This window comes from Pieris rapae, chromosome 20 (genome assembly GCF_905147795.1).
Source record: "Pieris rapae chromosome 20, ilPieRapa1.1, whole genome shotgun sequence".
In the NCBI taxonomy this organism is placed as follows: domain Eukaryota; kingdom Metazoa; phylum Arthropoda; class Insecta; order Lepidoptera; family Pieridae; genus Pieris; species Pieris rapae.
In genome coordinates, this window is record NC_059528.1 from 6,242,117 (window position 1) to 6,251,960 (window position 9,844).

The following is a 9,844-nucleotide window of genomic DNA, read 5'->3' on the forward strand; positions in this document are numbered from 1 at the left end:
TGTATCGTGAATACTTTACAAAAATTTTCGCTTACAATACGGATGCGGATCCCATAACTATTAAAAATTCGAGGGTACCCCTCCTTCAAAGGCCGGCATCGCAACCACCAAAAATTGGTGTCTATGGGCTGCGATGACTGCCCTTTCTGGGCGTCCCGCAAGGTCGTCTGTTTTTGTGTTTTTTTTATAATAGGGCTATTATAAAAAAAACTATACTATGTAATTAAAAAGAACTTATGTGTTTTATTTATGCGACTGTTTAACGTTATTTTTAAAAATTTTCTTGCTATAGATAAAATTGATCGTTAAATATGAAGAAGACGATCGAATTCGAGCAATTTTGTTTTTATTATTTTATGGAGATAAATCTGTAAGGAAGGACCCCTAAAACCGGTTTTTAATTCGGAAAAGCGAAATGGTCTTTGTGGGGTAACAGTATTTTTTCATATATTGGTATGTTTCTACTAAAGAGGTACGCTAAGTAAAAAGAGCATACTAATAAAGTAAAAAAAGCATAAATGAAGTTCGTGGGGCTAGCTTGTAAATAAGTATTGGCAATGTCCAGATCGCGAGCATTTATTAGTACAACTTCATTTATGGGATCTTACGGCTTGTAAAAGCTTTAGTGCATGTAGTATCTCTGCAAATGAACTTATTATATCGATAAGTGATTACGACAATGTAAATAAAATGTTGATTTTATTGCCCAATAGTATCTTCAATAGAATTGCAACGACTGTCAATAAAAATTGTTTCGTATGACATGGCAATAATGAATTTTATTCTGTAACAAATGGGCACGATCCTACAAATTCAAAATCAGCATGAAATACGGGTTGTAATGCGGAATTATACTCTATAGGCTATGTTATAGAAACCGAAATCCTTTGTCGAAGTTGGAAGTTTGGAGGGATATGTAAGAGGCTGTTGGGAATTAACATTGCGAGCCTGCATTCTTTATTTATGCAGGATATTTTTCAATGTTTAATGGTATTCGTTAATTGTTGATAAGGCTTTAATAACTGATATAATAATTGGCATTGAATGTAAATTTTTTAAAAGGATTCCATGATATCATAATTTTCAGTTAACGGTTCTAATTAAACTTATATGAACTGTGTTTATTTGCTGTTCGATAAACTGAACTTGTATTTTATATAAAATATATATAAAAGTGATAATTAACCATTTCTTTAATGCACTTGAAATTTTTTCTCACTTACAGAGGTTTTCTTTTAGTTTCGTTTCACTTAAGTCAGTGATTCCCAAAGTGGTCTATATCGAAAATAGGGGTCCACGATAGTGGATCTCAACACTGATAGCCAGATAGATACCTATTTACTTTCATCATACAACCTTATAATATCAAAACATATACATTATTTATAAAAGTACATATGAAGTAAAAAAAAATATTATATGTATATGTTTATAATTGTGTAAGTTGTAGGATGTTGGTATTCGCTTTGTGGTCGCAATACATTTTGAACTTGTAAAAACAAAAAACATAAATTTAATTAATAAATGTATAATTTACTTCACTACAGTTAGAAATTTACAGGAAATCAATATCAGGTAAATAGGGGGTCTAGCCAACACGGAAAAACATGGCAGTCTACGACACAAAAAAGTTTGGGGAACTCTGAGTTAAATAAAGAAACGAGATATTTACGAAATTTAAGTCCAATCTTAAAAATTTAAAATTTAATACTAATTTTCTACAGTTGTAAATTTTTAAATAGCGATTATTTTTTAATTACTACGTATTTGATTTTCTTTTACTACGTATTGATGGACTCGGCAATATATAGAGAACTTGCAGAAGGAAGATGTAAGAAGTAAATGTCATATAGATACTGAAATTAAACTTTATCTTGGCTGATTGGCATAGTCATAGTGGCTGAATTGAAACCTGAGATCCTGATAATTCTATTTAAAATGTCCAACAAAAGACGAGCGATAAGTAAGTAAAGGAGCGTAGCGGGTGTGATGACATCTGCCTCACTCCCGTCAGTTGTCCACTGACCAGTCGCAAACTCCGAAATGCTAAAAATGGCATAAATAATTTATACGCGGCCAACTCGAGACAGTTTTTGTCGCGATTCCGACCTGACCACTGATGCATTTATAATATAAGGGTGCTTTTTGCACTATTCCCCGCCGCATTGGAATGCAACCGCTAAAATTGATCTTGTTCCAAACGTGAGGTGGAAAGCAATGGTTTACCATGTTCTGGTTACAGAGTGTATCCAGCTTATGATGATCTTGTGAATTTTTAATGGGGCCTTTGATTTTGGGACTACTACAATATATTTAACAATGCTTGGTATTAAAACTTTCGAGTCTTGGTCGATGTAAAACAAAAGACGAAAGTTAGCTTGTTTATTTTATGGTCAAAAGAGTCTCTAGTCTCGAGTTGAACACGACATGATCAACGTTTCCCTCTGATGAAATTAGGTTGCTACCTTGAGTGAGTCCATTGGGCTACCCTAGAGCAAATTTGGTAATCGTTTTTGGGTTGCCATGGGTCCTTATTTTATTTATTTGTGTAGTAATTTTTTGAAGTATAAGGGTCTGTTTCACAATGTCCGGATAAGTTCCAAAAAAGCTATTTATTATTTATTGGTAGGATAAACAGTATTTTTGCGTGTCACGACTGTCAGATAGCGCTATTCGTCATGAAACGCGAAGTTTCTTATTCGGAACTTTTATCTTCCAAATAATTTATGTGTTGCATAGCCATTTGGTACTTTATCCATACATTGTGAAACCTCTATACCTATACCCTACTACCCTATACCCCTAATACCCCTAATACCCCTAATACTCCTAAACTACTAAGTTTGTTCTTATTTTCACCGACTTTATTATACGATATATATTTATGGACATTTATACGAATGTACATAGGTTTAAAATAATGTCGTATTCTATCATAATAGTATTTTTGAAATTGCTAACCACATATAAAGTGTTAAATAAACTTCGGTTCTCAGTTTTAACTGTGTAAATATTTTTTTACTGATATTTTGCGTCGTAATCTAAACTAGTTTTGGCGATGTAAAAAATTTTAATAAATTCACAGCAACATGTATCTCGTAAAATCAACTATGATTTAATTGTTATCACATAAAGCGGGAATCCGCTGAGTTTTATCCAGAATTAAGGATGGATTAATGCCAATTAAGTAAACATAGAATTGTGTCTGCGTGCCCATTGGGCGTGGCTTAAATGACACTAAAAAGATGGCGTCCTTTAACTTGTTCGACGTATAAAAAACTCATTTACAAGTATCGTAAATTATTTTAAATTGGCGATCGAAAATGCGATAATCGATACGTCGCACGAAACACTGAATTATAGTATTTTCATTCGTTTATAAGAATTTATACTCATTTACTGTTAATGGCTACATTGAGACGCGAGTCTCTGTTAGTCATGGATACGATAATCAGCAATTCTTTTCTATATATAGATAAATATAAAAACATAAATTGCTCTATCGCTAAAACTCAAGAATGGCCGGACCATTCCACAACTGCGCGTTTTTCAAGGCAGTTTTTGCCGCCCACCACCACTTTGTGGAACCAGCTGCCCACCGAAGTATTTCTAAACCAATTCGACTTAGGGTCCTTCAAAAACAGAGCGTACAAATTCTTAAAAGGTCGGCAACGCACTCGCGAGCCCTCTAGCATCGAGAGTATCCAGTAGGGCGGCGGTATTACTTACCATCAGGTGAGACTCCTGCCCGTTTGCCCCCTGTTATATAAAAAAAGAATTCAATGAAAAAAATTGATAATAAAAGCCCATTATAAAAGGGAAAAATCATTTATAATTTGCGCGAAAATGGTTACGGTTGCAACGTTCAGCTAATTTTCTTGAAAATTCGATCGATTCGATGTTTATACAGTAGTAATTTTCTTTTTTTTTCTTTTTCAGCAAACAAGCAATTTTCGATGGCAAACGACCGATACGAGGGGGAGTACCGTTTGTATTCCGTAAGTATTTTCTTTACTGAATTCTGTGTAGGTATAAACCAATTTTTTATAAATTTTTCGCATTCTACTGAATGTCACCCTTGACGAACTATGATGCCTGTATGTCAAAATTTAATACAATTTTGACGTATATACACAGACCAAGCGCTGTTTCTCAATTCGGTTTGGTCACCTAGTTTTACACGGTACACAAAGAACAAATTAAAAGTTTCCAAGACCACTTTATATAATTTTTCTGTTAATATTTATATACTTAGATATAATATTGAATATTTTTTATTGTAAATCAACCTATTGAGAGTCCACGAGTCTTTATATTCTGTTTCGTTCATCAACGCTGTATTGAAAAGAGATATCCCTTCATCAGTTCAGTTAAAAAGACTCTTAAGAGGTATCGGTGGTTTAGATACAATAAATTATAAGCTATAGGCATAGTATAATCCTTAAAACTAATTCAGTCTCATATTAGCTACAGTACTTTTCATCTCTTTCTGTCACACTGTGTTAAAGATGTGATGATAAGAGACAGATCAGTTCAGTTTAAACAACGCAAAACCACATAATTTGGCCCGAATTTCGCTTTGTATAAGCTTACACTTGTACATTTAGTAGGACAAAATGACGACTTCTGACCAGCTAATAACGAAGTAAAATAAGTTAAAACACACAGTACTGGTAACATAATGATTTCCTGTTTATTACTGAATCGTGTTCTAACAAATTTGGTAGATCACCCAACGCAACATAATAACCGTGTAATGTGTTAGCGCGAAACGAATCAGATTGCCCTTGGCATTGGTCTAAGAATGCAGCAATATTAATTATAACTAACAGTTTCCTATTACTACTCCAATATTAATTAATTAATAGTATAATTATTGTGTTCATTTGCATTGTTAGTATTTACGTATATAGATTTGAGCGAAAATATTGAAATTATGAATGAAAATTATATTAAGTTGACGGGATAATTATATATTTGTTTTGTAAAGAATAAAAAAAAAATCAGTGGCTACAACCGCTTTAGGTCTTGGCCTCAGATTCTTGAATCTGTTTCATGATAATTTATAATAATAAATCTAATAGGCAAGTAGGTGATCAGCCTCCAGTGCCTGACACACGTCGTCGAATTTTTGGGTCTCAGACATGTCGGTTTCCTCACGATGTTTTCCTTCACCGTTCGAACAAATGTTAAATGCGCACATTGAAAGAAACTCCATTGGTGCACAGCCGGGGATCGAACCTACGACCTCAGGTATGAGAGTCGCACGCCACTAGGCCAACACTGCTCCAAAATGTAAATGTAATTGTAAAAAATATATGCATAAATATATCTGCACAGTATTGTAGAAGAGTATGATGACCAGGGTGCTACTCTATTTCCAGTTGTTGGAGCCGGGTTGCCTTGTGGAACTATAGAAGTGGCTAAAATTATGCTATAGTAGTAGTAGTCTGTGGTTTTCGATACAAAAAAGACAAAACATAATCATATGTCTTAAGATGTACTTTTGGAAGGTCGATACCATATAAGGCCGGCAATTGGTCTGCGTTCAATACAGCCTTTAATTTTAATATTTTTTGTACAAAAAAATTGTTTACACTTCAAACACAATACAATATGTATAATAATATTAAATAATTATAAAATTAAAGGTATTCTCTTGTATTGTTAGCGTATAGTCTGTGTTGGTTCCGTTAAGAGTTATAAAATAACAAATCAAATCAAAAATCATTTATTCATATAGGTAACATAATACTTATGAATGTCAAAAAAAATATAAATATTAAATGAATCTAATTTTACATTTACTACCAGTTCTCAAATCAAGGGCGTAGAACGGAAGAGAAGAACTGTCAATAAACTCTAAAAAAATAACGTTAAAGACGATTAATGTAACAAAATTTAATTATCCTTTTTTTTCAGCCCAATTTGGCGATTGGGCGTTTGGTCCGATGCACGGATTCGCACGGATCGCTCGTTGGCATGTGGAGAAAATGCCGGAGAGGTTGCCCAGCGGAGACGTGGAAGCTGTCTTCAGCCTCATGGATGATGACTTCACCAGGTCCATGTGGCACTTTCAGTAAGTTATTTGCAGTGAGAGTAAATTAAAACTTTAGAAATTTATATTAGGAGCTATTATTTTGTCATCTAACGTGATGATAGGTATGATATTTATTTAATTATAAGTAATAATATTAATTATCTATTTCAATCTATATCTCTCTATCTAGGTCAAATTAAAACAGCAGTTATGTTTTTGTATTTAAATTTTGGTAGGTTTAAGCCTAAGCGCTTCAATTCAATAATTTCAATCAATTATTTTTTATTATTAATAATCACTTAAATGGTTAAAAATCAATTCATTGATTCGACGTGCTTATTGCAAACACGCAGAACATAACTAAAAATTTAAAAGCGTTTAAAGATTATGTTATTTGTATTAAAAAAGACGGAAAACGTTAGTTTTCAGTTTGTTTATAACAAACAAAATGGGCAGACGGTCAGTAGATGCGTTGCCGGCTTTTATATAATATATTTTAAGCATTAAACGAACAATGAATATACGATTTCTATTGACAGATTTAGACTGACGTATCGGTTGATACTCCGTGAAAAGGAGCTTCATTTCAACATCGGCGTGTACAACCCGAGCAAGGAGCTGACATTCAGCTGTCAGCTCTTGCTCCACACCTACTTCAAAGTGCCGGACGTACGTCGTTGTCAGATCACCGGCTTGCATGGATGCATGTTTATAGACAAGGTATATTATTTTCTATTACTATTTTCTATTACTGCCTGCTGCTAAGTATTTGTTTTTATTTTATTGCGTAATTATTGCATTTATTTATTTATTTATTGGGAAACCAAACAGAGACATCCTTAATAAAAACAAAGTCAAAAATAAAACACAATACAAACACACTGGATGCATCCACAACAGGTTACACTTATACAAATTTCCATACAATTTCCTTGTAAGTAAAACATTGGGGATCAAAATAAGTGCAGACGGGACGTCCTAGTTTGCACGTTCTAGGCCCATGATTTTACCGCTGGTAGTAAATTTCATCATCATCATCATCATGAATGGTTACAGTCTCTTAATGCTTCCCGCGTCCAATGTCGAGCCCCTATTTTTTCGAGATCACTGACAACTCCATCCCAACTATTACAAATATTGTTCCCGTATGGGACATTAAAGCGGAAATTTTAGTATTTCTGTATTAGAGTTGGTTCGTTTGGTCTAATTTGAGGTCAATATTATTTTAATTTTGAAATTTTTTGTTATTATCTGTTACCATGATTACGATGTACATGTAGAAATCAAAGCTTAAGTTGACATAATAAGTATCGGACGTAGATATTATCGCTTAAATTGAAAAATTTTAATAGAGTCGAGATGGTGTGATGTACCAAGACACGCGTGAAGTGGTGACGATAAACGAATGCACGTCTCGCATCTATCAGAATACGATGCAGGAGCACATCATCACAAATGTTGTTAGTGGAAGGAAGATGAGGATACAGAAGTATAACTTCCCTGATACTGGTAAGTTTTTTCTCTCTCACTACAAGAATCTAAAGAAATCACTGTTTTGACTAAACTAAAATTTGTATTGCAGACGTTTATTTCAAAAATATTTATTGCTAAACATTTTATTGATTTTTTTCCTCCACTACTACTACTACTTTAATTAGGTTATGAACATAATTCGAAATTCAGTGCTTTTAAGACATCTTGATTAGAAGTGATTTATCTTTGATTTGTTGATATTTTTTTCTCTTTTGTACCCGCAAAAAACTTCAAAAACTTTCAAGTGTGACTGAATTGACTCCCAATGATGTTTAAATGTAACTGTTAATAACTGTCGGCCGATAATGGTAAAATTACACTTATCAAATCACAATATTTCTTTCAGTAATCTGGAACCCATGGGCGGACTTGGCAAAAGAAATCCCAGACCTGGGTGATGATGAGTTCCCGAATATGGTGTGTGTGGAAGCGGGTCGTATCGCTGCGCCCATTGTACTTCTGCCTGGTACAGCTTTTGAGGCCAGTCAGATACTACAGGTAATTGGGAATGGTCACCTATTTCTAGTAGGAATTTTGTGCTTTTCAGCCAAAAGGTCCATTCTAATGACGGATATGCTCCAATTAAATTTTTATGTGCGCTGTTTAAACTCGTTCGGTAAGAAAACCATCATGAGGGACTCGGCTGAGACCCAAAGAAAATCGATGTGTGATAAATATTAGCAAGACACAGATACAGAAATCAGGTGATATGATGATAGAGATGCTACACATCATTGTGTTTTATATATCTTCTATATTGGGGAGATGTTTTCTACTACTTATGAATGTGACAATCCAGAATAGCTTTTCACGAAATGTTTTAATCTATTTGTTGGTGGATTGTTCTGTAACTCAAGCTTTCACTTAAACTTTTAACGGGACATCTCTCATGCATATTATCATCTCAGTCCTATGAAACTCCGGACACAAACTTATTAGTCTTAATATTTGTTTATAATAAAACAAAACTTATATGTAATAAATTTATTTGACCTTGATAAGTATATCGATTTTAATATTGAAAGTGTTTATTTTCAGGTAATGTAAATGAAGCGTCAAATCGCGCAGAGCCGTCCAAATGTGAAGTCAATTTGCGTATGTTATGACAATATTAACGACTTACCTATCTGATTGAAACCTGGTTAATTATACCAGATAAGTTAGAGTATGATTATTATAATGGATAAATTGAATAAACGCACGTATACGTTGTACGTACGTGCTTAGAACGAACAGTACGTTAAACGATTAATGCATGTATGTGAAAGCTTTAGTTGCGTTCTGAGGGAGTGTTTTTAATGAATAGACTACGTTCGAATAGTATTCGTGTAGTTAATTTGTAATAACGAGCCTTTTCAAAGAACTAAATTGTCAAATCTGCAGGAAAAAACTTTTGTTAATTTCCCACTCCCCATTTTAAATTCAAAATCTTCAGATTTTTTAATATCTTTGAGGGCCATGTGTACTTGACGTAATCTCGAATGTTCTTTTAATTAATTAATCCATTATAATAAAATCTTGCAACATTTTTATACAATTTAAATAAGTTCAGTGCATTTACATCCATCCTCAATTAGCATAACTTTGTATTTTAACTACTAATTAGTAGGTCTTTTAATATTTTAATTGTAATATGCCTTAGGCACTAGTAATATGGAATATCTATCGGTAATACAATCACAGTTAAACATCTAAATATATTTGAACTTATAAATATTCTTAAATCTCAAGAACTCGAATCTTACAAAATTAAATTTTTTTTTTATTCCTCAATTCTTACCTTTCTCTTTCACATTACGTCTTCCTTTATTGTTATTGTTGATCGAAAATTATTACATCTTGTGATTTGTATACTATATATTATATAACAATTGCTTAATTTTTCAAAATTGTTCTCCAACATAATACTCAGATATTTTGACTTGATTTGCTTCGGTTGTGATTTAAACGTTCCAGTTTCATTCCTAATTAATTTAAGGTGATATAAGCTTTCAGAATTATCTTGTACATAAGTACTGATACTCAGCCCCGGATATGTACAAATGTTTTATAGTTTTTTTTTTTTGGTACTTTTGGAGGCTTTTAAAGTATACGATAATTTTAAGAATACTTAGTTCCTTGCTTTTTTATAGTCCTTACAGATGGCAGTATAGTCCTAACGTGACCCTTATAATGACCAAATTTATTTGAGAAATAAAACGAATATACTTTGAGAATAGCGCTAGTGCTTAATATACTCGACTGTATACAAATACATATTTATTTAAGTAG

At 33.0% G+C, this 9,844-nt stretch overlaps 1 protein-coding gene across 1 annotated transcript in view; it reads left to right on the forward strand.

The window, feature by feature from the left end:
• Window positions 1-9,307, forward strand: part of LOC110995565 (glucose-6-phosphate 1-epimerase) — a 28,481-nt gene extending 19,174 nt beyond the window's left edge. Inside the window, exons 3-8 of the mRNA XM_022262775.2 lie at window positions 3,940-3,998; window positions 5,923-6,079; window positions 6,580-6,760; window positions 7,393-7,549; window positions 7,920-8,071; window positions 8,612-9,307. Coding sequence (XP_022118467.1) covers window positions 3,940-3,998; window positions 5,923-6,079; window positions 6,580-6,760; window positions 7,393-7,549; window positions 7,920-8,071; window positions 8,612-8,620 — 715 coding nt within the window. The 3' untranslated portion in view covers window positions 8,621-9,307. The remainder of the gene's footprint in view (window positions 1-3,939; window positions 3,999-5,922; window positions 6,080-6,579; window positions 6,761-7,392; window positions 7,550-7,919; window positions 8,072-8,611) is intronic.
• Window positions 9,308-9,844: the final 537 nt, after the last annotated feature.